The 27,216-nt window shown below is 44.0% G+C and overlaps 4 protein-coding genes across 6 annotated transcripts in view; 1 reads left to right on the top strand and 3 right to left on the bottom strand.

Moving 5' to 3' along the window:
• LOC106742891 (unconventional myosin-XVIIIa-like) overlaps positions 1 to 2,041 on the bottom strand; it is a 50,417-nt gene extending 48,376 nt beyond the window's left edge. The window contains exons 1-2 of the mRNA XM_014616249.1: positions 1,826 to 2,041; positions 385 to 1,035 (exon numbers count right to left, since the gene is read on the bottom strand). Of these exons, the coding sequence (XP_014471735.1) occupies positions 385 to 1,035; positions 1,826 to 1,960 (786 nt within the window). The 5' untranslated portion in view covers positions 1,961 to 2,041. The remainder of the gene's footprint in view (positions 1 to 384; positions 1,036 to 1,825) is intronic.
• Positions 2,042 to 5,393: 3,352 nt separating this feature from the next.
• Positions 5,394 to 7,385, top strand: LOC106742924 (hemK methyltransferase family member 1). The gene is made up of 5 exons (XM_014616290.1): positions 5,394 to 5,900; positions 6,260 to 6,348; positions 6,408 to 6,621; positions 6,706 to 6,959; positions 7,035 to 7,385. The coding sequence occupies exons 1-5, from the start codon at positions 5,601 to 5,603 to the stop codon at positions 7,276 to 7,278; spliced, it is 1,101 nt and encodes a 366-aa protein (XP_014471776.1). The 5' UTR covers positions 5,394 to 5,600; the 3' UTR covers positions 7,279 to 7,385.
• A 33-nt stretch (positions 7,386 to 7,418) lies between these two features.
• Positions 7,419 to 15,164, bottom strand: LOC106742875. Of its 3 annotated transcripts, none has more exons than XM_014616219.1 (10): positions 15,037 to 15,164; positions 12,332 to 12,647; positions 11,751 to 11,928; positions 10,638 to 11,355; positions 10,305 to 10,561; positions 9,639 to 9,820; positions 9,177 to 9,408; positions 8,929 to 9,088; positions 8,473 to 8,701; positions 7,419 to 8,218 (listed from the first exon to the last, which is right to left on the bottom strand). In XM_014616219.1, exons 1-10 carry the CDS (start codon positions 15,161 to 15,163, stop codon positions 7,936 to 7,938), a joined length of 2,682 nt encoding a protein of 893 aa, XP_014471705.1. In that variant the 5' UTR covers position 15,164; the 3' UTR covers positions 7,419 to 7,935. The 3 variants fall into 3 exon arrangements, with proteins under 3 accessions (XP_014471705.1, XP_014471715.1, XP_014471723.1); XM_014616229.1 differs by having other exon boundaries at positions 8,068 to 8,218; positions 8,439 to 8,701; XM_014616237.1 differs by lacking the exon at positions 7,419 to 8,218 and having other exon boundaries at positions 8,617 to 8,701; positions 8,929 to 9,101.
• Positions 15,165 to 15,882: 718 nt separating this feature from the next.
• LOC106742303 (fatty acid synthase-like) lies at positions 15,883 to 26,038 on the bottom strand. Its single transcript, XM_014615130.1, has 19 exons — positions 25,870 to 26,038; positions 25,523 to 25,773; positions 24,480 to 24,711; positions 23,908 to 24,332; positions 23,459 to 23,752; positions 23,188 to 23,395; positions 22,948 to 23,108; positions 22,289 to 22,606; positions 21,718 to 22,190; positions 21,301 to 21,605; positions 20,808 to 21,206; positions 19,618 to 20,633; positions 19,260 to 19,501; positions 18,491 to 19,184; positions 17,562 to 18,393; positions 16,854 to 17,332; positions 16,467 to 16,718; positions 16,145 to 16,396; positions 15,883 to 16,062 (listed from the first exon to the last, which is right to left on the bottom strand). The coding sequence occupies exons 1-19, from the start codon at positions 26,036 to 26,038 to the stop codon at positions 15,883 to 15,885; spliced, it is 7,182 nt and encodes a 2,393-aa protein (XP_014470616.1).
• Between the last annotated feature and the right edge of the window lie 1,178 nt (positions 26,039 to 27,216).

Here is a 27,216-nt window from a genome sequence, read left to right as displayed (position 1 = left end):
ACCAGGAGCGTTCATTTTAATAGTGAAACATTTACAACATATTTATGTCGCGCGAAGGTAAATTAAAATCTGCAACTAATCGAAGTTATCTACATAATAAAAAATTGGACACGAAACCATACATAATTTGGAAAGTTCATTCTAGTCGCAAATGACGAGAACACTTCGATGAATTCGTGCGGAAAAATCGCAAGGGAGCTCACTTTCGCCGGCTAAATTATCGCTTTCAAGGAAACTTCCTATTGTCGTCTGTTGGCGTTCAATTTCAAACGAGCCGATTCTCAGCATCTCGTAACGCGACGTTTCGGAAAACACGTAATAACGAGGTTTCACCGCGGCACCGATGCGCGGATCGCCGGGAGAGAAAGTCAGCCGTTATCTAACCTGCAACAGTTTAGCGTCGATTTGATGTTGCTGCTGTTGCTGTTGCTGCTGATAGTGCTGCTGAATGGACTGTTGTTGTTGCGCGGTGACACGCCACGTGGTCTGGCAGACGGTCTCCTCCTCACTGCAGACCTCGTCCTTGCTCAGGACGCTGTTGAGATGCGCCGGCACGTTCTGATAAGCGATCACCTCGTTCTGAAGTGTGTTCCTCACTAACAGATTACTGGCTTCCTGGTAACTCGTCTCGGTGCCGTTCGGCAGTACGTTCTCCTCCGAGAGTACGTTCACGGCAGCGTTATTGATGCTCAAACGGGGCCCTTTGAGGATCCCCCGCTTGGGCGGTTTCGGCGGCAACGGGGGTAAGTTCTTGCCGGATTGGCCGACGTGCGACGTCGTCGTTGACGATGTAGTCGTGGTCGTTGTCAGCGAGGTGAGGGACGCCTCGGATGAGTCACTCTGGGTGAGGCCGTCGGGTGTCCTGGTGGTCCAGCTGGTGCCGGCGCTGATCCCCGGGCCCGGCGTGTTCTGCGTGGCGTCCAGGAGGTCGCGGTCGAGATGCGCGAAAAACGAGGCGCTGTAATCCGCAGTGATGCCGCTCGGTAACTTTTCTTTCTCCTTCCGGCGACCAGGAATCTTCAGTGACCTACGAACCTGCGGGTGAAAAAACGCGCAAAGCTAATAAATAAGCGTCGTTCGTGCCGCGGAAGCGGGATTTGTTTGCTTAGGACCGCGGTCTCGAAATCTACACTATCGAGGAAGAGAGAGAGAGAGAGAGAGAGAGACATCGAGAGGTTCGAGAAAGAAAGGAAGAGAATCTGTTTTTTTCCTCTTATTTCTTCAACAACGCAGCGCTGATGACGCGTTCCATATTGTACGTAATATTGGTATTCTTACTTCGTAAATGTACAACGGGCACACATACGATCGGTGCTTCTTATCGCGCGAGACCACATCCAACCGACAATACCGAATCTACGGGAAAAGATAGGGACTTCTCTCGAGATAAGATGGGCATTTCTGAACGAGAAATTGACCGTTTCCGGAAGCTTACTCACGCAGCCTACGAATTTCCCGGCACGATTGCCCGCTCGAAAAGCGTTGTGCACGCGACACACGCACCCACATGCGCATCTTTCAAACGGCCGTTTATCAATGACGTCATCATCATCGTTTGCTATTCAACGACGATAATGAAATGAGAATACAGTTCGTACGCGAGATATCTGCGCGCAGCTCGTGAATCATAAGCAATATCAGCGCACACCCACGTTGTCATCGGACGGATCGCGATAACGAAGCGCGCATTTCGCGATCGAACTCGCGCGGTTGGGAACGCGCGATCACGCGTCGGCGCGCCCGGAAAACAGTATATCGTTTGTCGCGCCTTCGGTCACGACGGGAAAAAGAGAACGGCCTCGCGCGAGGGATCCTTCGCTCTCACCTCGTCCAATCGCAGGAGTTCCTCCGCGGACATGCTGCTGCGATCGCGCTTCTTGACATCCTTCCGCTCCTTCTTCTCGCGCTTCCGCTTCTCCTTGTCGTCCTTCTCCGCGGCCTTCTTCATAAAGTTGAACATCTTCTCTCACACGCTAAACCGTCCCAAGCCGAACGCGAGAAAGAGATAACATACGATATATCTCGTTTCTCGATTGCTCGAACGCGTGGCCCTACGCGCAATCGCGGACAGTCGATTTCTCGCACCTGGTGGCACATATATGTCGGATGCGTGTGTGTATGCACGTACACCGCGATCAGCACCGTCCATCGAGAGAGTATCGTCTGCGACGAGCGCGCGCGCGCTCGCGCGAATTATCAACCGTGCGAGGCGGCGGCGCGTCGCATCGTCTCGCGTCGTCACCACCGCGCGGCACTTGCGGTTCGCCGCCGTCTGTCACAATTCGTCTCGGAGCGAGCGGCTTGGCACGCCCGAGGAAACTCCGGCTCGCCCTGAAGCGCACCAGTGCACCCTATTGACCGACAGCGGCGCGGCGTACATCGAGTTGCTCTCGGGATCGGCCCCTAAAATGCATGTCAGACAAACGGTTAATCACACCCGGCGGACGACTGTCGCCGATCTAAATGCGCGCGACACCGATGAGTTCTCCAGGAGAAATTCAACGCGTTTCAACCCGGGATTCCCTCCGACATTGAACTCTCCCCGCGCGCGCACAATCAGCCGCGGCTGGAGGTCGCCCGGATGTGACGACGCGCATACGCAAGGGCGTGAACCGCGGCGAACTGCTTCTTCATGGCCGGACGCTTCCGATACCGCGAGGTATGCGGAAACAGGGCGGCGGCGAGTTCTCGCGCCTTCTTCTTCTTGCTCATCGAGCCGATGACGGCACGGCCGGAAGAAGAAGACGCCGAGATCGTCAGGGTGGAAGCGAAGGGATTTTCCTTCTTTCTTCTCTCTTCCTCGAGACGCCGGTTCCCGAGGAAACGCGCGCGATCACATTCCCCTTGCATTCCCTTCCCGTGAATCGCGTGACGCTCGCGGAATCAGCGCCAGATAAGAGAGCTGTCGAAGCTGTGCATTATCGGGCCTCCTCGCGCCGGCTATCTCGCCGATTATTGACACGCATCGTATCCGTTATTGCGCGGAAATGAAGGGAGCCCGAGCCGTTCATTCCGGCATTTCAATTAGTCGGCAAGCCTCGACACGTTCAAGCCAGACGAGTGACGAGTGGATGTATCGAGAGTGTGTTGATGTACGATATACGCCGGTGTGATCCTTCGCACCTGTTACACATATTTTCGAGAGATCACACAGCCGCGCCTTGGTCGTCCTTGGGCGCTACGAGAGCGTGTCTACTAGAGAAAACTAGAAAGGCCGCAATTAAGCCGAACTGTTATTAACGCGACACACATTTCAAGCGCCCGTTGCAACGTTTCCGCATATAACGCCCGGGCCTCCGATGCGAGGAGAATTCAAACGTAATCTCGGCGCACGCGGAAGCGCGTTACGCAAACGTCGATTTTACGTCATCGAATTATCGGACTCCAGCGCGGAGAGAAATGCACGATCAATCTGTGACGGGATAAATATTTATACGAACGAACGCGAGACCAGTGCCTATTATCTCATTCTCTCCTCTCTCTCTCTCTCTCTCTCGATCTCGTACGCGAGCGCGGGAGACGCGTATGCACATATACAGAGTACCGGCGCTATTAGCACGCGGCGAAGCATAAGGACACGTTCGCTTTTCCACCACACCTTGCTCTCCGCGCTCCCCCGTTCGAGGGCGGCTCGAGAAAATCTCGCTGGTCTACATCTGCACGCGTGCCGACGATCGATTTCTCGCCCAACCACCGCGACACACTGCCCCCTCCCCCCGAGTCGGCGTAAATTTTACGCGGCCGATTCGGACGTTCCCGCGAATCCACGCGATCGATGATGCGTGTCCACGATTTTCGCTTTTCGGTCTCTCGCGTGCACTTTGGAGCGCGGTGCGATGAAGAAAGCACGCCGGAAGCTCCGCAGCTGAGCTGAGAATTTCGCGGAGTGAAGAAAGATCCCGACTTTTCCGACCAGTCGTTCGAATAGTATCGACACCCGTTCGAGTCCCGAGTACCTGGTGTCCCAACGTCGCATCCTCTCTAACGAGAGAGAGAAAGAGACCCGGCGTAGGTCGCTCGACCTCGCTGAATTTTCCCGTGGCACACGGGGCTTTCTGACCTTTTCGCCGAGAGAGCCGTTCAGAATGTCCCGACCGTCTCACCCGCGATCGATGCCGCGTACTCGTTCAGCTTTGCACTTTGTTCCGAACGCACGCGGCACTTTTAGTTTTTACGAGAAGGTGAGAGAGACGGGGAGAGAGAGAGAGAGAGAGAGAGAGGTAGAGAGGGGAAGAGAGAGAGCACTCGAAATCGCGGCTAGACTTCTCAGAGGAGCGGCGGGGCGCCTTACCTACGTGGGTTCGACGAGGCGCATCGATCGACCCCGAGAAGAGCGAGAGAGTAGCTGCCTATGACGCGTACCTTACGCGGGCGTTCCGCTCGTACGCGGTGCACGACGGTGCTCCGAAACTGACAGCCAGTCGGCCAACGTGTGGCTGTCGACAAGACACGCGTCACAACAACACCGCCACCACAACACCCGTCATTCACCCGAGCACCCACGACGCGTGCTCGCTCTCGCTCGCTCGTTCGCTCGCTCGCTGGCTCTCCTGCGCGTTTCTTACGCTCCGCGACAGCTCCGCCACGCTGACAATCAACAGCAGCACGCCCAGGAGAAGCGCGTCTGGCCGAACTGGTCGGCGAATCGCTGGGAGTCCGGCACCGTGACGGCCCACCCGAGACGATCGGATCTCGGTCGACCTCCTCGTGGCGCGACGCGGCGCGACGCGGGCATTAGTCGGGCGTCAAACGGCGCTCTTTAAACGTGTTACTGCGACGCGGTGCACTTGGTGCGGCACGAAGAATTGTCATGGTAGCGGATGGAGAGCGGGGCCGGTAGCAACTGCTAGCGCCTTTGGCCAGACAACGGCCTGTTAGCCAGCACCCTTCTTTTCCAAACAGCTACTCGCGATCCGCGCATGCGTGCATAAAGAGACCTTTCGATCCACCGGCGGAACACAGCTGTAGCGGCATCTTCTGATGCCGACCTGCCGAGGTCTTTGACTCTGGGTCCGCCAGCCGCCTCTGAGTTGCCGTAGGGACTTCGAGAGAAAGTGACTTCACCGTCGGCCGGTTCAAGACCCATCCAGCTCGGTGGATATCTTGATGGGTGAAACAGGATTTTCCATGTACCTTCATAGGGTACATCGCGATCGTACGGTGATATGATGATTAAATAATTAAATTAGTTAATTGTGTAATTGCGGTATATTAAAATAAAAGAAAAACGAATACTCTGTAGAAAGAACATATTACGTTGATAGCTGGTTCGGCCGGAAATTTAAAGAATATTGATTTTTCCAATGTGTTTTTTCCCTCGAAAATTATCGTTTCAAAGCGGTTCGCATGGAAGTGTCAGTTTTCATCGCTTTCTGGATTTGCATCTTGCTCTTCGATTCAATAACAGATTGTTTCTTATCTTGATCTTGTGTCAATGTCTTACGCGATATTGTTCCTCATCGTCGGTGAATGTATGGACTTGCCGCCAGATGGCAGCAGCTTTCGCGCACAGCCGAAACATCATTTTCAGCGAGTCCATCCAGTCGATGGCATAGTGTCAGTAATACATCTCACACGTAGTTTCTGTCTGGAAAGACGGCATGTGGTGTCGAGGCATTTTAAGGACACGCACTATTTTCAACAAGACGGATGTTTTCACATCCTCGCCGTATTTGACAAGTAACTGTCTCAATGCTGTTGAAACTCTCAGTGCGACGGCTACACAATTCAATGTTGTTCCGTTGAGACACGCGGTGCAACGTTCAATCGCTTCGAACGCATGTGAAAGTACAATCGGTGGCATTATCGATCAATGGAGTCATCGATTCGAGACGGAAGGCATACCGGAACCGGTAGAGTCGATAGAGCACATAGTAGCGCACATCGTAGGAACCAAGAAGGTATCAATCACTGTTCCATCATTCGTGAGCGTACATTCATGATATTCGCTGTATGGAATTTATTGCCAATCAAATCGATATGCGTCACAAGCATTCCAGTATATCATTGACGCGCGATCTTGCAGAACTTCGAAAGGACATCAACTTGTTATTTCAAAAGTATCGGAGCCTCGAGATTTCCTTGTTATGACTTTGATTTTTAAATTATGATGAATTTTGAATTTAAGTGATTTTCCGTGAGAAGTAGTGCCGCATAAGATTATACAGAAAGAGTGAAACGAAAATTTAAGATTACATCTATCATTGAGACACAGAAGCGAAAGGGGAATTGTTCTAACTTTCTCTCTTATCGTTTGCAGACGTTAGATATCTTAAACATGAGAAACGACAGATTTAGCGCGAACCAGATCGAGAAATTGGAATCGTTGTGCGAATGCCGATTGTCGAGGTAAGAGATGAACCGTATGGAATTCTTTATGCTCACTCATAAACGCCAGATCTTTATAGGATGCCGGTGCAGTACATCATCGGTGAATGGGATTTCCGGGACATCACCGTGAAACTGGTGCCGCCGATTTTTATACCTCGTCCGGAGACAGAGATATTGGTGGATTTCGTCTTGAAGAGACTGAACTCGTCGCAAACCGAGAGCTGTGAGATTTTAGAGGTCGGTTGCGGCTCGGGCGCTATATCTTTAGCGCTTGCTCACACTTGTAAGAAGGTACATGATTTTATCATGCTTGTTCCGCACTTCGGTAGGTGTAAGCCGATAATAAACCGGAAGGGGACGCGTACTTTTATCTAGATAAAGTGCACAGCGATCGATGCTAGTCCGCACGCCTGCGACTTGACGATGACAAATCGGGACAAACTGAACTTGACGGATCAAATCGCAGTGATTCACGCGACCTTGAAGCCGGACGCCACGATTGAAGTTACGAGCACCTTGAATGGTGCCGATAGTGTGAATTTGAATTCGAAGCGATTCGACTTCGTGGTCAGTAATCCACCGTATGTGCCGACGAAGAAAATCTCGGATCTGGAGCCTGAGATAAAAATGTAACGTATAAAGAGTAATTGCAAAAGTTTCAGCGACTGCAAGCATGAATAATCAATAATGTATCCTCTGTACAGTTATGAAGATCTCAGAGCGTTGGATGGTGGCGATGATGGATTGAAGATCATCAAGCCACTCTTAAAATATGCCGCTAAGATATTGAAACCTGGCGGACGTCTCTTTTTGGAAGTCGATCCCGCTCATCCCGAATATATAAAATTTTTCACAAATAAATATTCCGACTTGAAGCTGCGTCACGAACATACGTACAAAGATTTCTGTAATAACGATCGTTTCGTGGAAGTATTAAAAGTCAACTAAAGAAGAAGTCATTGATGATATATGATCTTTGCGTTTGTTGGCTAGTGAAAAGTTTTATACGATTATTTTGTAAGATAGGTAGTTTAATAAACAAAGAAGTCGTGATATATGTTGTATCTGATTTAAAATAATAATACAATAAAGGGCATTATATATGGGTGTATATAATGCGTTATATTTAAGTTTATTGTATGTTTCAAAATTATCGATACATTTCAACATTGAACGGATCAGTCACAAGTACTTATTATGATTTCTTTCAGAATTCAGTTAATCAGTCGAGCTTTCTACCTTTCTACCTGAAATTGCACGTATCAACGTTTCGCAAATGTATTTGTCCAATAATATATACAGTCACAGCTGATTGATAAGTTGACACGCCGGTGGCACAATCTCGACTTGTAACGGCAATACTATAGTACGATTTATTTTCGTCTTCTTTTATAATATATTTATACTTCTGCGAGATATTTATGTGAAATATTTCAGCTTGCTACATATTATAGTCCATACGGAAGAGAAACTCTTCGGCGACGAGATACAAAATCTTGTGGAAAAAGGTTACATCGAAGGTATATTTACATTATCTCTAATTCACGAATAGTAACATGATTCTGCGAACGGAGAGGTCAGGCTGATATCGCGTCCCGTTACGTTTTATTGAGGCGAAAACTTCTCCAGCTCTTTCTTGATCGACGCGATCAGAGGTACCGCGGGATCTCCCGGTGGTAATCTACTGTCCGTTAATATGCGTCTGGTGTCGACCTCCGGCAAAGTCGGCCGATGAAACGGTCCCGCGCTGAGTGGCCTCGAACCCCATGCACCGCGGGGATGAAGCGGTCCGGTCTGACCCGTTTCCGGGATCTCTTCGTCGAGACCTTTACGCGGTAATGATGTGCGCGGTCGTGTTTTCATTTCCAACGTTGGCGTCGCTACCGGGCTAGATGGTCATCGAATCATTTTTATCGTTTACTCAATGTCACGATTCTACGCCTGTGCTGCGATACATTTCTATGAACGGCTATAACGTTGTAACATGTTATCATTGTGTCGGATTTATGAAAAAGGTTTTCTTTCGTTTTGTTACAAGTTAATCCCTAGACTCTCGTGGTTCTCTGGAAAACTGCTCTACACACATATACGCTTGAATGAGTAATTACCTGTTGGAAGAGGAAGTAGAGGAAGTATATGTACCTGACGTGAGCGGATCTGCCTCTGGTCTCCGAAAGTGTCGCGAGTGCGTCCGTAGTGTGTGCACTCGGCGGCCGTGACATTTGCGGCTCTCTAATCTTGACGTCTCTGCTGCCGAAGAGGCTGAAGGAGTCCTCGAGGAGCTCGTGGAGCCTTCTTCTGGCACGGCCCACGGGTCCCGATGGCAGTAAATTGTACACTCCATCGATATCCGTTTCGGACGTACCGTTACCTTCACACAAGCCGAGTCTTTCGAGAGATTGTGTGAAGAAATGAATATTCCTCGCGCGCTACCAGCGGTCGATTGCGAGCGAACGGATCGTCGTCGTGGCCCTTCGCTCGCTGCAATGCAATGACCGATATCGACCATTCGTTCGCTCGTGATCGACGAGGCGAAACCGCTGACGTTGGATCGTTGAAGAATCTATCGCGATTAAAGCGGCAAATACAAGTGCTCACCTTCCGCGGAGAATGATCGTTTGTTGAGATTCCAAACGATCGGTCCTACGGCACCGGGATCTTTCGAGGCGCTCGACGTTCTCGCGAGGAAGGTGTCGTCGATATTGCCGCTCCTCTCGTGACGCACCAGCTCCGGTGAGTCGATGTCCAAGTGCCTGACCTAAAGAGCAGATCTTATCTCACCAATGTACAATACGGACTGAGTGTTTTATTCGCGCGATGCTAACTCCAAGTCTTTTGAATGTTACCATGACGGGTTCCAGCACCCTCGACAGTGGCTCGACGCTCCTCATGCTGGGGAATTGTTTGCACGACGGCATCGACAGATAAGACCGTGGCGAGGCGGTGGACTCCTCCCGTTTGACGTAACCGTTCTCCAAGGACTCTAATGTCTCCATCGGATCGTCCATCGTACCCAACGAGTCCGGTGTTCCGGGCTGATCGACCGCGTTCGTTCTCGTCATCCTGCCATGCGACACTCTGTAAATGCACACGTGAAAAATAACTACTTCATTATCGCGATTCAACTCCCGCGTTTTTCGCGCTAAGTTCGCGGTTTAATCATCCCTTTTTATCACCCACGTTGCAAATTGTCGAATGATCATCGCTTTCTCCTCCTCGTGCGATAACGCGGCTTAGAATAATCGACGGCATTGAGCAAGGCAATCATCTCTGACCCTGAGTTGGTTGCCAGGCACTTCGTTGATTACCTTGCTTTCTTACTTGGATGTTCCTGTACGCTCCAAGGGATCGAGCCGCGAGCCTTCTTCGGTTCCTCGTCGTTGTCGCTGGAAACTTCGTGAATGCCCAACTCCAAACTGTCGGGTGTGTCGGGCGTGACCGGAGTTCTGGACAAAGTTCGCGGAGTTTGCCGCTGACTGGTACCGTCGGTCTGCGAAGAAGGGTGGGCCGCGTTAAGAAGAAGCGCACAATCCGCCCGATGGGAGTGGGAGTAATATTTCGTTCAGAATCGATATCGCCCCGACATCGAGAAACTCAATTGTCTTTCCTGTAGTCCCCAACCTTGTTTATAGATCATTCGCGTGCCGCCGCATTTTAATGGTTACGCGGGCTCCTTTTCCTACGGTACCCCCGTAATCTTTCGCATGCGACGGAACGATTTCGCGGAGTATTTCTTCCGACATTTTTGCGACGCAACATGTACGCTGAACGACACGATTCTACGGTTAATTTCAATGAATCTCCACTCCATTTAATCGCTGTAACAGGAGTTCGCTATTTGCGACGCGTCGATCGGGTCGACCATGTCCCGCGTTTCCAACCTTGACGTTATAATACCGCCACTTTCAACCGAGAAGAATATTTCTCAAGATTCAACGTGCGAATAAAAAACAAAGATCGTACACGTGACATACCTTGACTTCGGTTTCCGAGGTGGAGAAGGCGGCGTTATCGAGGCCGGGGGTCGCGGTTACGTATTCGCGTTCTTTCTTAAGTATACTTCTGTTTGGCGGCGCGACGACGGCACTGTGCGCCCTCTTCCTCTTGGCGGCCAGGATCAGACCAGTGAGAACCATGATCAACAAAACGACACCCGCGCTGGCCGCACCGATCAGCAGCCAGGCGTCTCTTTGCCGCGACAGGGCCAGAGGGCGGCTCTCCTTCAAATAAGCTACAAGAGCGATAAAACGTGTACGCTCGCGATTTCGTCAAATCGGCCCTCAGTTAAATTCGGATAATCCACTCACGCTCGCTTTGAATAATCACCGGCGCGCCGAGCTCCAAGGCGACTTCCTGAGGTGAGAGAAGCGCCATGTCCCTCGCGGCGGTTTCCGCCGGAACCGGCTTACCATCCAGATGAACCGAATAGATCAGCCTGGTTGCACCGCCTTCGATAACGCTCGTATTTTGCATCCTGACCTTCACGATCCCCGGAACCGAGCCGTCCACCAGGCGCATCTTCGAGCGCACGCTCGCGCTCGAATTCGTCGATCGGTTTTTCGAGACAACGTCGACGTTTAATTCGGACGTATCCGCGGACATCGGCGTGAAGTCTCGCGAGAACGACTCGCCGGTGCGATTGTTCGTGCCGATTTCGGCCTCGACACTTGTGGATTCATCGTCTTCCGAAGACGGGAGTCTCGTGTCCTCTTTCAACGTCTTGATGACTTTCCTCAGTGCGAGGTCCTCCTTCCTCGATTTCTCGTAATCGTCCATCGCGTCGAATGTCGGAAGCAGCATCTTTTTTGGCCTCGGAATTTCTATCATTTTCATTGACTTCGCCTGTGCGTCGCTCGGAAAGTATGTTTTGTCTTCGGACAACCTCGATTCGGTTTCCGCGCGAGGTGAAGAGCTTCCGATTATGCCGGCGGCCACTTCGGCCAGTTGAGCTTCGGTTATGTTCGTGGGAGCCTCTTCTTGAGGGATTCCTGCTTGGGACGAAGCTCCGAAACGTCCTGGTACACTCTGTACATAACGTGTACATGAAAAAGAATCAAGATGTCAGCATTTAAATATACACGCACGGATAGCGAGAAGTTTTTTGCTATTAATTTCAGTAGGAAAAGTGTTGATTTGTTTTTCAGGTCGAGCGGGAAAATCTAAATTCCTAATTACATGAAGACACTGCAAACCACCGATTTACCTATCACGATCTATCATTTCGACATGATATTAAATATTTTACATACATTAATCGTCTTATGTAAAATACAAAAAAGGCTAATTATCGAATTTTCCCTGAAAAATTGTAGATACGTTTCCAGTGACATCCATTTGAGGAAAGATAAAAATTATTTTTTTTATTCGCAGTTCGAACAGAGCGAGAATTCGAATAATGAAGAAACGATGTCGCATTTTACCTTTCTGTTTACATAGCTGCGAGACAGCGCGTTCCTTCGGGATCGCGGGTCGGTCGACAGTAAACCGAGGTGCCGTTGTTGCTGTCGGGAAAACGCGGCTCGATACAGACGTGCTAAACGAAGCTCGACTTTGGGTGGTACGGTTTCACCTGGTCGGAGAACCGTCAACAGCCAGTATCTATATTAACATATTTCTTCATTTTCCTCCGTCGTTAGTTTCACATAATTTAGCGCTGACAAAGCCGCTGCTACGATTTATTTTCACGGTATTACGTTTGGCGGCAATTATTAAAGATGTTACGTTTGAGGCAATTTCGTAATCATATATCGGTTAACCCTTTGAGTACTGAATTATTTTAAGATTTTTATACCCATGGGACGGATTTAATTTGTCGCTATATGGATTAATATGTAAAAGTAATACATTTTATGCCCAAGTAAGCAGATGACGAGTCTCACTCGTCAAATGTACCGAAAGGGTTAGTATCGATTTGTTCATCGGAGCAGTTTTCAATCGTCTCCCGCGCGCTTACTTTGGATTCTTTTCCAATTCAAACGATATTTTAATCCATTTTAATTACCTTGGGCCTGGATCCTCCCCGATTAGTACCCCGATGCTCTGATCTTCATCATCGTCCAACCTTGGCGTCGGTTCTATGCACATGACGCATTCCGGATCGCGAGCGTCCGGATGATGAGGTGACGCGGGATCCTTTGAACCTTTCTCGTCGGTCGGCGTGTAAACTGTGACAGTGTGAACGATCGTTCTTGTCTCGTAAAAGGTCAAACCCTGATTGGGATCCACCCATGGTGGCGCGTCCTCCAGGCCGGTCCAGAAGAAATCCTGAAGATGCACTCGCCGTCCTGGCAGGTGTTCGATGAGAATAATCTCGTCTTCTGCGGGTGAACAGAAACCGATCTCAATCATCTATTCTCCTTCCTACGTGTATGTGCAAATTACTATGAGATAACGTTACAACAAATCGCGTGATACCATACCTTTTTACGTTCCGTTCTGAAATAAAATATAAATCTAACGTTCGACAAAATTGAAGAGAGCTTCATGCCCTAATGGAGGGGAGAGTTACGTAAGCATGTTACGAAGGAAGAAAGAAGGGTAAGGAAACAGACACGGTGTGTACACGGTAGCTTTTTCAGCTCGTCGATGAGGCCAATGACCGGCCGTCGTGCGACTTATCAGCGATGTCACGACATCGCGGAGGATGAACCGATCATCGCAGATACGATGATAAAGACTGGAGACAAGAGGGAGCTAAGAGAAAAAAAATTTCTTATCACGCGATCACGTGACCAGAACTCGTAAAGGTTTGTACGATCCATTCATATGCGTGAGGAAGCGTTATTTTCATTTTGCGACCGAAGGCCAATAATAACCGCTGCTATTTGCTTATTTTGTCATACCGAGCATTCCGGTAATTAGGAGGATAATGTCCCCCGAAGCTCGGGGAAGTTTCGTAATACGTGAAAAAGCTGGGGGAGCGGAAAGCTTGGTTCTCTGCGAACAATACGAGCTTCGGAGTGAGGTTGACTTTGAGCTGAGGACAGCTTTTCAACCGATCAAACCGTTCGAACTGTCGATCAATTATGACACTACGTGGAACACGTCGTCCGCGGTTTATTCTCTTCACGTAATTTTTTCGCGTTGTCACAACGACCTGGTTTCACGGTTCGCTTGACTTTCCGGTCCGGGAGTATCGTCCCGGGATTAGCGTACTCGGTTTGTAATTTTGCAACTTTGTGCCCACGAGCTCCTACGACTCGTCCCTCGTCGGATTTTCAGCAGATTACAGTCAATAATCGAATCGAAAAATGCGCGATAACTCGAGTACACGTTGTCTGTGTATGCACACGTTCTTTTTCATAAACAACTTTAATGCGAAAGGCGTAGACGCATTTTTTTCCTCCGAATTCGAAGGAGACGTTCATTCTCAATTATCTCATGCATACGTGGAGTTCATAGTCACGCGGCATTCTCAGGTATTTTTAGTACGTGATGGTAGGTGTTAAATCGATAGAAAACGGAGTTCCTATGGTGAGAATGAGTGAAATTGATCGCCATTAACTCCCCGTGCAACGCGTTGCCGATTACATCGTTGACATTACCGCTCATTTCAGAATAATATCGCGCTGCGACGCGTTTCTGCAAAGCATACATATATATATATATATATCAAATAATAGAGAGTCCGTTCATATAATTCCTTTTAAGAGGGATAATCGCACTCGCCTTCCGATGTCCGTCCACGTTTTCCGTCCGTGATAACATAACGCTGATTTGTAAGATGAAAAAGTATTAATGTGTATTTACCAAGTATCCCTGATAAATAATGCTTATGGTTTATCGATCGAGAACGGCGCGCCGTTTTACTAGCGTCACGCATAGTCGGAATAGCGCTGCCGTATGCGAGCACGTCGCTTTTAACACGTACACACATGGTATGCTGATAATAATATCGATTGTAGGGCGCGTACACCCGCACGAGAGTTGCTGAATTACTTAAGCTGTGTGTTGCAGGCTGGCGCCTGCGGCCAGCAATATCTGTTCAGATTCAACTGACGCGAACCGCCGGCACATTGACAACAAGGTCACGGAAGAATGCCCCCTTGTGCGGAAATGGAATCACGGAACGCGCGGAGCGCGCTTGTGTTTTCACCTGTGCACGTGTGTCGCGTTATGAAAGAGCGAATCGATCGAGCACGTGGAACCAACCACGTATACGCGACCTGCCGCCGCTTGATTCACACACACACGCTATATATATATATATATATATATATATACTTGTACGCGCGTAAAATATACCACGAAAGATAATCGGTGTAATGCGAAGTAAAAATATCCGACTTCAGCAAGAACGCATGCGCATTTACATATAATAGCTTCAGGCGTGTAGACATGATAGAAAAAGAATTGATAAGCGTAAGTAACGAGTTAGAGGGAGTTTTTCTTTTTCTTTTTCCAACATGACTCATTCTGCGTGATTCTTATGCGATCAAAATAAAGGAAGATCGCCGGGTATTCGAACGTTGGTTTGAAAGATCGACCAAGCCGAATGAAGCAAACGATTATAAACTTAAAGGTGTTAGGTGAGACCGTTATATTTTCCGGAGTTATTCCTGTTAAACCGAGCACCAGTTCCGAAGATTCAAAGTGACGCGCGTCTGCTTTGTGCAGAAAGGAATTTACGACGGTGTACGACACGAGTTTTTCCACTCACGGGGAATGAATGAAATTATTTCAAAGATATATCGAACTATCACTGACCGGCTCCTGGTGGCATGGACGCGAACACTCTTGAGATGTTCGAATTTTGCAGTAAAAAAATCGCGATTTGCACGACGGTGCTGAAAGATGCGGATAATGCTGCACGCAATACACCGCATAGTAGCATCGCGTTAAGCGCGCTCCGCTATACTAAATCGACGATGACGCTAGGGAGTGTTCCTGCACATGGATGGACAGGTATAAGGTGAGCTAAGGTAGGCCGGAGTATGCGCAGAAATCGTACGGACGGTACGGAAGTAACGCGTAATGACGGATAAATCAAATTAAAAGGGGAATTCGTTTTTTCACTAACGTATTCACCCAACTGTTTATCATCGCATATGTTCCTCTCCTTCCGGTTACTTTGATATACGACGATGTGTTTGCGATAAAACGTAAGATCATCCTTCCGTAATATTTTATCACGATCTTTTTTACCTGCAGAAGCTACACGTAAGTGGGTACCACTGACTGCGAGGATGTCTTTTAATTTATCGTGTAATAAATTACCTTCGGTGGTAAGATATTCAAGTATAAAAGTGATTTTTTAACAAAAGTTTTTAGCAAAAGTGTCGTAAATAAACAGTGTTGCATAATGAATATCTGAAAATAATTACTCGCAATTATTATACAACTGAGGATGCGAACGGTGCATGCAGCATCCGAAAGCCCCCACCGACCAACCGTCGGGTCGTCATCGGCGCCACAATAATCTACCAAAGCAAGTACGCGCAAATAACACGTGAACAGTCTTTGTTGAAAATTCTTTATTTTTCAGTCGTACAAATTTGTAATATATTTGCGCACAATATTATATTTAGATATTGTCTGCTGAAACAAGCAGTCCTATGATCTAGTGCGATTACCTTCAACAGAAATTGTTTTATTAACATCCATCATGTTTGACTGCATTTTTCTGGCATCCTCAATGTGTTGTCCGTTGATCGCAGCTACTACTTTGTCGCTGTCTAAAATCGTGATGTGATTACCTTCCACGAAATGGACTTGCACGTTTCCTGTGGTTATCTGAAAGTTGATCGATGGATTAAAACCCTTCCGGTTGTCATATGCTACACAGCTTGCTTCTTAAAGAAACCGTGTCGAGCACCTTATGTAAACCATAATCTTCATCAGGTGAAAGCAACGATTGCACGGTTGGTTTCAAAAGTATTACAGGCGATGTAATTTTCGATATTTGTGTCACGTCATATTCGTGGAGAGCTCGAATATGGTTGTACAATGTTATACATAAAGCTCTTGAACAATCGATTGACATTTTCGTATATATCGGAGGAATGTGGCGTATAAATATATTCAACTTGTCGTCCCAGTTAGTGCATTTGTTTAATTCCAATAAAAGCTGCAGGATAAAAGGTTATTTGATTTCGGCAAAAAAAAAGTTTACAATTATCGCTAACAAGAAAGAATACCTTGCCGCTGATAGCAGGATATAATATATCCATTATACTCAAGAGAACATTATTCTGAAGTTCATCCATCGTAGTGAAAGGTATATGTTGATTCGTCAATGCTTTCATTTGTTCGGGTGCGCCGTCGATAAGCACTAATCGGCCCCGGAGGTTCATTTCCTCCAACTTTCTCATCAATTCAATCGCTATTAATGATCCGTATGAATATGCGACTATCACAAAACTTTTTGACTTGATTCTGCCCAATATGTGCTGAAAGAATAGAAAAAAAACGATGAATTAAAAAAATAAATTTAAATGAATATTTTGCTGTTATATTGTATTACAGAGTAGTTCCATTTCCCGTACATTATTTCATGTAATCGTAATAAAATGAAAATATCATACTTTTAAAAGACAATCAGCGATCTCGGTTATCGTGTGACAGTTATTGCCTATGTTGTACGTCCCGTATTGTAGGCACGTTGCCGGAGCTTCTATTTTGGGTGCCAACAGGTTGAAAATATTTCCGCAACCTTCGACACCAGGCAACAAGAATATCTCGTTTTTTGTTATATCTCTTTTCGTTGGAAGATTAATACAAACTTCGGGTATTAAGTCAGTATTGCCTACCACCCGGACGAGTATTTTTAGACCAGCCAAATCGTTGGAATCCTTAGGATTGCCGGAACGTAGCTTTTCATTCCGTGCTTCTTGGTCAAACATTTGAGTAAGTTTGGCGAAATTGAGGTTACGAATATCCTGGGCAGTGAGAAATACCCCATATTCCCGTTCTAAGGTCTGCTTAATTTCCACGGCCATCATCGAGTCCATTCCAATTTCAGACAAGCGTGTATGACCAGAAACACCACTCAAATCTTTCAAACCTACATTATACACACCCAAAATTTCAGTTCTCTTTATCGAGTTATTCTTAATCAAGTAAAGTTAATGTTTCATTTTAACAGCCCCGAATTTATCCCCAAAGTGATAATCATAGTCAAACGCGATAAACGGCTCGCATCGACACATCTGACTATTATTTACACTTCCCATCGCAAAAGTATAGCAATGAACTGAACTTTTTGCCCGATTTTATTAACATTATTCGCTTACCCATAATGTTAGCTACAGTATCGACAATATTGATCCCGCTAATAGCGCCCAAACGCTTCTCAGCCACGACCATACTTGCCACTACAGGCTGCTCTTGTAATAGAAATACTTCGAGCTTTTCAATGCAGGAGCTTATTTTTTGCTGCAATGTACCACCGATTACCATTTCTCTGTCGTTTTCCTGCATGTCGGCTACCAGGCCAACATCGCCGATCGCTCCCCACTGAATCGCCAATCCATGCAAGCCTTCTTGCGATCTCCTCTCGCAAATTCTCTCCATGACAGAATTTGCCATTCCGTAATTGCTTTGTCCGCCGTTGCCTCTACCGCACGATACAGAAGAAAAGACGACAAAATGCCGGAGCTGAGGACATATTTGTCTAGACAACTGGTCCAAATTTTTGGTGGCCCAAGCTTTCGCTTTGAATGGTGCCTGGAATGTCTCTATCGTATGGTTCTGGCAAACTTTGTCGTTCAGTACTACAGCAAGATTGAATATGGCGTCCGTTGGCGCAAGTTTCTCTGTTACATTCAATATATGTTCGCAGTCTTTGACGTCTGATGCATCAACGTTCGATATGATTAGTACTCTCACTCCGTAGGATTTCCATCGTTCAATCATCATACGCTGATAACCATTCTTCATTCCGGCACGTGAAATCAACACGAGGTTCTTAGCACCCCGAATGACCAACCAGTCGGCTAATTCTAAACCGAAACCGCCCAATCCTCCTAAAATAATGTATGCCTTATTCGGTAGACAGTAGTAACGCGGTAGAGCAAGTATCGGCTCGTCTATGAATTTCTCCTCTTCTTGAATCTTTATAATTACCTGAAAATGTGAAATACGGCCAGTAATACTTTAGTTCAGACGGCAAATATTTCCTATTCACATATATGCTAAGATGAAATCGAAAGTGACATCTTACTTTTCCAATGTGCTTTCCTGCTGCCATGTATCTAAAGGCCGCTTCAATTTCGTTTGTTTGAAAAATTTTTCTAACAATTGGTTTAATGGCTCCGCTTTCGAGGCCGGCAGCTAGTATTCTGTTTAAACGCCGTTTCTCTTCCTCGGGAGCGCAGAACATTTTGTCTAGCATAACACTGTAAAATTTGATCCCTTTCGAGAATGCTGACATGTCCAAAGTATTGTTAGCCATCATATCGAACTTCCCGATTTCTAAGAAGATCCCACTTTTCGCGAGACAACGTACGGAGGCCTGAAGTTTATCTTCGGCTAAAGAATTTAATACGATGTCCACGCCGCGACCGTCGGTCTGTTGGTATATCATCTGCTCGAAGCTGGTGTCGCGCGAATGTCCGATACGGCTCTCCGGGATAGACGGGAAAATGTCTCTTATAAATCTCCGTTTTTCCGAAGTGCCAACTGTAGTGAATACTTCGCAACCTGCGTGAAGCGCGATGTGGATCGCTGCCTGGCCTACAGCGCCAGTACCTGAGTGAATAAGTATCTTATCGCCTTTCCTTAACCCTCGGCAGAAATGCAATCCGTAATAACATGTGCTATAAGCACAGGGAATTGTCACGGCCTCCTCGAGTGTCCATTCACTCGGAATTTCCCAAGAAACATATTTATCGCGTATATATTTGTTTGATATGGCCCTGAAGGAAAAAGTCACATCGTTATTATTTTATAATAGTTTTTCGTTAACGCCAAACGACTTGTCAGTCACATACTTATTTTCGGCCATTCCCATTATTCTGCGTCCAGCACCATCAATACCGACATACTCCAAACCTAACATGCAATCCTCCAGTCTTCCGCGTGACATTAAACTCTCCAAGTTAATTTTGCCGGTTGCAGTCATTACATCTTTGAAATTAAGTGACGCATAAATTACATTAATTAATTTTTCGTCCTGGCAACCAGGGGTAATCGAACCTTCAATCCAGCGAAGGGAATTCATATCACCCCGAACCTAAAAGTATTACAATTTTTGTATGTTATTGATCAAGCAATCTGTAGAATTATCCTTTATCGAAGTACACATTATATACCCAAATATATTATTCGCTATTCAATAGTCTTTCGTACCATTTGATTGGCGAAAGCATGATATACGAGCTTGGGCTGGAGAGGCGCCAACGGAAGGTGCCTGTACGATCCCCATACCTTTCCTGGTTGTAAAACATTTATAATGAGATCTATCTGAAGTTGCTCCGCGTAGAAAGGATCGTGCAGTGAGAAATTCGGTGCGTTTTCGTCCTGAATAAACAATCCTCGAATTAATTCACCGCCTGGTTCTCTCCTCAAACAGTTAACGAGACCCAATAAGCCGCATTCTGTATCCCCCTGTCCGACTATAATTATTCTCGTCGTGTTGGTCAATTCACTTTCTGCGCTCAGAATTATTTTAAGTTCTTTCAGCCAAGAAAACTCGTGATTGTTTGCTGATATGACTTCCGTTTTACTCGTCGACTGACATCTCTTCTTCAAGAGGGTAATATGCTCGTTTCCTGTGTTTTTCTCAAGTACTACAGCTAGATTGCACCTCTCAGCATTCGCGATGTCCTCCTTCGTGAGTGACTGTCCCCGTGTCAATAAAAACCCATCGGGTCTTAATACCTGCAAAATTTCTTTCAAGGTTTCGTTCTTGCCATTAGTTAACAAATTGCATCCTGTTACTAAAATGGCATCGTCCTCCTTCAGCTTTTCCGATACTACGATTTCTAAAGGAAGTATGACGTGATCAAAACGATTAGTTCTTTTCACTAAGTTGATATTGGGTTGAACGAGTGGTAAATTGCCCAAAATTTCTACAAAAATTGAGGACGCTAATTCCTTTGTTGTTAATTCGTCTCCGTCTTCGATCAGCTCGATGATGTTCACTTTCGTTGTTTGGTGAAACTCCAGAGCGAGATGTGTCGATAGGATTACACCCTCTTGAAAAGAAACCTTCGCTCCGTCACGATGAGCTACGAATCTATACTCTTCAAGAACGGGATGTCCAGTTGGCTTCCGCTGAGTTATAGGAGTGGCCGTAACACCGCTCATCTCCACACCACCGGATATTATCAGACCCAAATTTTTGTACAGACGTGCAGCAAACTCTACGTAAATTTAAAAACATGATATTCAGCATGTATACTTCCTACACTTTATCTGGATTCAATATATAATGCAAATATTTGTAACGAAGACATATTTAAAGTTAGACGGTTAAAAAAGTCGTTAGTCAAAATAACTTCTCAAGAAATATCAGTGCATATCGTCTAGAAACTTACGTTGATTTTCGGTCGTTATATTTTGTACGTGCTGCATATGAAATTTTGGGTCGATCACCAACTTCTGTATTCCAGTAGGAACGTAAAGATTTCTCGTGTCGTTACTGAGAATCTGCATTTGTAGCATATTATCCATGAAAGCTACCCAGTTATTCAACCAAGTAATGTGCCCCCGCTTGCCCGTAATGGATAAGCTCCTTAATCCGCGAAATATTCCAGCATATTGATATCCGCGCAATTTGAGTTCTTTATAGACATCTCTCGTCTGCATCACTTCCTCCTCCTGGTCTTCTTGAAAGTAATCGGTCGCAGTTCTTTCCTTCGCAGGATCTGAAGGTATGCGTACTCTGCCAATAACGACAGCATTACTTCCTTCTATTATTTCAAACGTTCCGGTTGCTGCGATATATATGTACATGCATACATCATTATGATTACAAACATACATCACGCAAAATACAAATGTGTATACGATTGAGCAGACAAAATTTACCTTTCTGCAACATTAACGTCAATTTTACACTTTCCTGACTCGGAATATGAGTCGCCCGAAGAAATTTGACATCTTCAAATACAACAGGCACATTATTTTGAAATCGGCCCTTTAACATACTAGCTGTTTTCCAAATGAGATCAATATATCCCGTAGCTGGCAGCAGAGTTCTTCCATCGATTACATGACCGGTCATATATTCATAATCCTCGTCACGCAATGAGATATTGATTATTCTCTCTCTCGAAGTGATTTGCTTCTCGATAGTGTAGAACGGTACATACCAATTATCGGAATGATTCCACCTAGAATCATCATGACATAAAGAACGTGTCAATGTATTGATTATAAATTATTCTACGCTGACTCGTTGTTCATTCATCCCAATGTGTCTGAGAAATTATATGGGTGACTCACTTGATCGATGGCGAGATCATCGGGGTGCCACGACTAACCGGAAATTCTACAGTCGGATATAACTTAGCTAATTGCAGCTGCAAACCACTGTTATACATTTTGCCAAGTCCTCGCAAAAATATTTTGACGTCTTCGTGATCGCGTTGAGACAACGTGATATTCATTGTATCGAACATTTCTTTCAAGGCACCCTGCAGAATTCCATCCGGCGCAATTTCGACGAACGATGCATTCGCCGGGATCAGTTTTGCAACATTCTCAAAAAATACTGGTCTCATTAGACTATTCGTAAAGTAATCGGCATAAGATAATTCTGTATCGTTGGACAATCTGCGCCATATCGAGCCGGTAATCATTTTTTGAGGTACTGTTTGATACAAGTAAGCCAACATTCTGGTTTTTACGATATCAAGATAAGAACTATGGAGAGGAATACTGCTACACGTAACAGCTTTTGTGAAGATTTTGCTATCCTATGATTGAATAAAGGATATATCCAGTTTTATAAATTTAATAAATTTTATAAATTTTACTATATAGGTACTGTATATTCAAATAAAAATAGAGGCACCTGTAATTTTGTAGTAAAAGCTTTTACTGATTCGGTTGGCCCGATGATGGAGCAAGCATTTGGGCTGTAACTGCAGATTACTTCAATATCCGGTGGACATATGACCTTCACGTTTTTATAGCTGAGACCAATATCTATCATGGCGCATTGGACTATTTTTATTTCACTCAACGTCAGTCCGATGTAATAAGCGGATAAAATTACTTCTTCGATCGTAAAGTCTCCTGTCACGTATCCGCAACAGAGTTCACCAATTGAACAACCGATAACATAATCCGGTTTGACATTTAGAGACTTTAAGAGGTCTACTAATCCAAGCTATAAAAAAGGAAATAGAATAATTATATCTCATGAATTTCAAATGATTGTTAAGGGAAGCGTCCTGGTCGGTTTCAAAACTTATTACATTAAATGTAAAGAAAAAGATCACCCCAATGTTCTGTTATAACTCATTAGATATCTCATGTGTCTCATTCCATATAAATTAAAGCAGTTTGAAAAACTTATTGCTTACGTTTTACTACATATTAAGTTTATATTTAGTTTTGCTTGGTTGTGGTTTGAAATACGTAAGTTTCAAAGTAGACCGTGAAAAGATACTTTCACAATAATGATCTTTTCTATGTGTGCAAAAGTTATTAAAGAAAATTATTCGTCACCTGAATCGTGATGATGCCCACGATCGAGTTCAATATACTATCAAAAGTAGTTTTCTGTTTGCTCGTTAAAATATCGATGATATGTATTCCACGCACTTTTAAAATTGTATCACACTTTCCCACGGTTTTGGAAAATGTTGGAAATCGCAGTAATGCTTCCCCTATTAATATATACATTTTAATTTATTAATAATTAATGCAATCATATTGCCTTTAATCAATAAAAGAAAGAGAAAGTACCCATGCCAAACCATTGGGATCCAATACCGGAAAACACAAAACAGATCGGCTTTCTTACTCCTGAATAATACTCTATTTCACTTATTATTTTGCCCGATGTTTGAGACTCGACAATCGTATAACCTCTATAAGGATGATATTGCATCTCGTCAGCATAAAGATCGTGTAATAACCGAACGTATTCAACATCTACTGGTTGTCTTTCAATCTGAAATGGAAATATTTCGCATGAACGCAAGTTTTTCTCTTAACTGGCACAATATTTCTCTACCTCATGTAAAAATGACTCGACTGCTTGTTCAGTACGACCAGATAAAACGACGAGCCTCGGCAAACCGTCCTGTGGCACCCCACCGTTGACCTTTTTCTTCATATTAGGTGCTAACAGAATATGAGCATTGGCTCCGCCAAAGCCGAAAGAATTTATACACACGGGAGTGGGCTGCCATAACGTCGGGGTAGTCACGACACGAATGGACCCCTTCTTGAAAGCATCAATTTCATTACGTCCTTGCGTGAAATGTATGTTTGGCGGTATCACGCCGGTTTCCATTGCTATCACCACCTTACAAAGAGAAAAAATAAAGAGAAAATTACTTTTAAAAAATCTTCCTCTCTTTTTTATGTGACTGATACCAGTTAAATAATTTTTATAGTAGTAGAAATAAAATAATAAGTGTATTATTATTAATAATTTTCATATCATTCGTAATTAATAACCTTAGCTATTTGACACAGGCCACTAGCAGGTTCGGCGTGACCCAGATTAGACTTAACGGAACCAATTAGTAGAGGATTAGTACTACATTTATCTTTGCAGAAAACACTATCGATTGCGTTGACTTCTTCCGGATCGCCGACTTTCGTACCGGTACCATGAGCTTCTAAATAGGCGATGCAAGATGGCGATATGCCGCATTCGTCATAAAACTCTTGAAATAAACGTTTTTGCATTTCGCCGGATGGAAAAGTAATGCCTTGTTCCTTGAATCCGTCGCAATTCGTCTTAGCATAAACCAGAGTCGCATAAATTCTTTTAGCTTTCCTCGCCCTTTGGAGAAACACGACCGCGACTGTTTCACTACGCATGTAACCTTTTCCATCGACATCGAAGGGTTTGCAGAATCCGTCGGACGATAAAACACCTAAATCAAAATGTTCATTTGTAATGTGAAATTTTAGCCAAATATATTTTGGACGTAATATTCGACATAATATTCTTTTATTTATTTTTTTTATTAAATCTTTCATATTTTAAGTCTTAAAAAGCGTTTAAAGTTAGTATAAAGTACCAAGTCGCGCAAACTGCAAAGAAATAGATGGATTCAGGCAGATATTTGCACCAGCAATAATCATGGCGTCGCATTCTCCAGATCGGATAATTCTATAAGCGTACTCTATAGCGGTAAGACTTGAACTGCAGGCGGTGTCGATCATGAATGATATTCCTTTGATTCCTAACCAGTGAGAAACCCTATTTGCTAGCATGAATTTGCTACATCCCAGTAGTCCAAGACCAGCGAACTGTAGTTGTTGAATTAGTGTGTTGGTTAGGGAATTATATGAGAAATATATTTAATGGTATGGTGTTAAAAAAAAGTTACTTATTGTACAAGGTGTCTGGTATGTTTCGTACAACCGCTTGTGCGAAGGTAGAAAAGGGTTAAACTGAGCAGAAATGTTCTCTACCATTTTGCAAACGACAACGCAAAGATTCGAGTTATTATTTATTGAAAATAGTTAGATATAGAGATATTTTTAATTAATAATCAGAAATTTTGCGCGGTTTCTTGCAAAGAGGACTCTTCTGCTCTATAGTTTTTATATAAACGTTCATATTTATTCTTTATTGTTCCGACATAAATAATTATTGATCAAAATTCACCTTATAAAAATGTATGTTTTAAAGATAAATATTCATTTAGAAGGAAAAAAGCAGGACTCTCTTTCATCGATTTTTATTGTACATGTAATAAAGCAGCAAGAAATATTGGACTCATATTTTTTATGTGTCTATCTCGACATTTAAGGATTGAAGAAACATCTCAAAAATAAGGAGAAATTTTATTTTCAGCAAATACATTATGGAACATATGTACAGTTCCATCTTTTTTTTTGTTGGTATATTAATAACTTAGTGCGTTGAATAACTACAAAAAACTTGGGAGTAAGAAATAAATTTTGCGTACAAGGTTGTATGGTATATTCGTTACTGTATGTACTATAAATGAAATTTTCTGTATCTTTCATAGTTACGAAAATAAAGATGCTAATTATTATTAAGCTATCTCCGGTAGTTTCAGCTGTAGTGCACAATAAATAACGTAGTTTGTACCTGTGTTTTCTCGTAAAACAAACCCTTCTCCGACTCCGAGTAACACGTCCCGACGATCACTCCGGTCTTCGTACCGCGTAAATCTTTTGGATTTATTCCCGCATCGACGATGGCCTCGTATGTATGTTCCAAGAGGCATCTAGACATGGGATCCATTATGTGGGCTTGGTTGAAGGGTATGTCAAAATATTCCGCATCAAATTTCTCGATATTATTGATTTTTCCCATGCGTCTTGGCACCTCATGATGTTCTGTATATTAAACCACGTGACGAACAAGATATTAATTTATACGAGACGCAATATACCTCAAGCCAATCTCGGCAATAGGATCTAAAGAAATATCACCGTACGACCATCGACGATCATCATCCGAACCAAGATCCACTTTATTGAATAGATTATTTTGGAGATGCCTGATATTATCAGATTCGGGAAATCTACCGGCAATCCCGGAAATAACGATTTCATCTCCAAGCTGAACGTTGACGAGCGCAGTTTTTCCCTTACAATCCATTTTTCAACCTTAAGTAACGCGAATATACTCTTTTCAGCGTTATCTATTTTTTTATTTTTCACATTTATGGCACGATATTAACTTCTGAAATCACTTTCTTCCTTGCAAATACTTCGAGTTTCTGATGGAATGGTCTGAAGTTTCACACGTTAATGATCAAATAAATATATCGGACCTGTTTATATACTAAAAATATTGTATGCAAAGTATTTCGTCATTGTGACTAAAAACTATTGTATGCTAAGTATTTTATTGTCGTGATTAGGAATATTTTCCATATAAAATTCTAGAAAACATTTGCATAAAAGTTTGAACAACCTTATTTATTTCAACTTAAAATAAATATCTCTATTATTAGGAATATGTTTTTTTGTATTTTGTATTATATTATATATATATATATATATATATATATATATATATATATATATGTGCGTATAAAACGTGCAGATTAAACTTTTATGAATGCCAGTTGTAACATGCATATGTAATATGAATATGTAATGTGTATAATATACATATATATATGCAGGTAATTGACCAGAGATAATGCCGCAAGAAATGTAAAAAGAGATAATTGCATAGTGATTGTATTATTACAGAGAAGACAATGAAACATTTACATATTACGAACTTTATCAAATATTCGATTTATGCAATGCACTTCTGTTGTAACGTAATTATAGATTGATATTATGTACCACTGCTGATCCGTCACTGTAACCGTACTGCATTCTCGAAAACGATAAATCGACGTGTACGGTCAAATAAATTACCATTATGCGGCGATATAATTTCATGATCTTTACAATTATTGTGTGAGGAAGAAAATACAAGAATTTGGAAAAAATCTTAACCGTCAGTTTCTGATTTATGACAAAATGTATATAACAAATGATAAAATGTATATATTGATATTGAAATATTTGCCCGTTTCTATATAGAAATGAAATAGAAAAGGAATTAAATACAATTTTAAATAACGTTGAGAGAAACTACGGTATATAAGTATTTTTATAAATTTTAGTATGAATCTGAGTTTAAAATTATGACAAAAACCACATATACATTTAATAATATTATATCATGATAATCTTCTTCTTTATAACAGGCCTTGTAGGCCTATTTTTCCTCTCACGCCTGTGTTGCGTACACTAATTATACATATGGGATCTACA

Source organism: Dinoponera quadriceps, unplaced genomic scaffold, assembly GCF_001313825.1.
Source record: "Dinoponera quadriceps isolate SergipeBrazil2010 unplaced genomic scaffold, ASM131382v1 scaffold3, whole genome shotgun sequence".
Lineage (NCBI taxonomy): Eukaryota > Metazoa > Arthropoda > Insecta > Hymenoptera > Formicidae > Dinoponera > Dinoponera quadriceps.
This window is presented reverse-complemented; position numbering and strand designations above follow the sequence as displayed.

Excerpts from the sequence above, each read along its gene's own strand:
- LOC106742924 (XM_014616290.1), top strand. The coding sequence starts at position 5,601 with ATGTGGTGTCGAGGCATTTTAAGGACACGCACTATTTTCAACAAGACG. Across the intron at positions 6,622-6,705 it reads TTGCTCACACTTGTAAGAAG|ATAAAGTGCACAGCGATCGA; the intron begins GTACATGATTTT and ends ACTTTTATCTAG. Across the intron at positions 6,960-7,034 it reads CTGGAGCCTGAGATAAAAAT|TTATGAAGATCTCAGAGCGT; the intron begins GTAACGTATAAA and ends TCCTCTGTACAG.
- LOC106742875 (XM_014616219.1), bottom strand. The coding sequence starts at position 15,163 with ATGCTACTATGCGGTGTATTGCGTGCAGCATTATCCGCATCTTTCAGC. Across the intron at positions 11,929-12,331 it reads GGGGAGGATCCAGGCCCAAG|ATACTGGCTGTTGACGGTTC; the intron begins GTAATTAAAATG and ends ATGTTAATATAG. Across the intron at positions 11,356-11,750 it reads GCAGCTATGTAAACAGAAAG|AGTGTACCAGGACGTTTCGG; the intron begins GTAAAATGCGAC and ends CGTTATGTACAG.
- LOC106742303 (XM_014615130.1), bottom strand. The coding sequence starts at position 26,038 with ATGGATTGTAAGGGAAAAACTGCGCTCGTCAACGTTCAGCTTGGAGAT. Across the intron at positions 25,774-25,869 it reads TGATCGTCGATGGTCGTACG|AACATCATGAGGTGCCAAGA; the intron begins GTGATATTTCTT and ends TTTAATATACAG. Across the intron at positions 24,712-25,522 it reads TGTTTTACGAGAAAACACAG|TTCGCTGGTCTTGGACTACT; the intron begins GTACAAACTACG and ends CAACAACTACAG.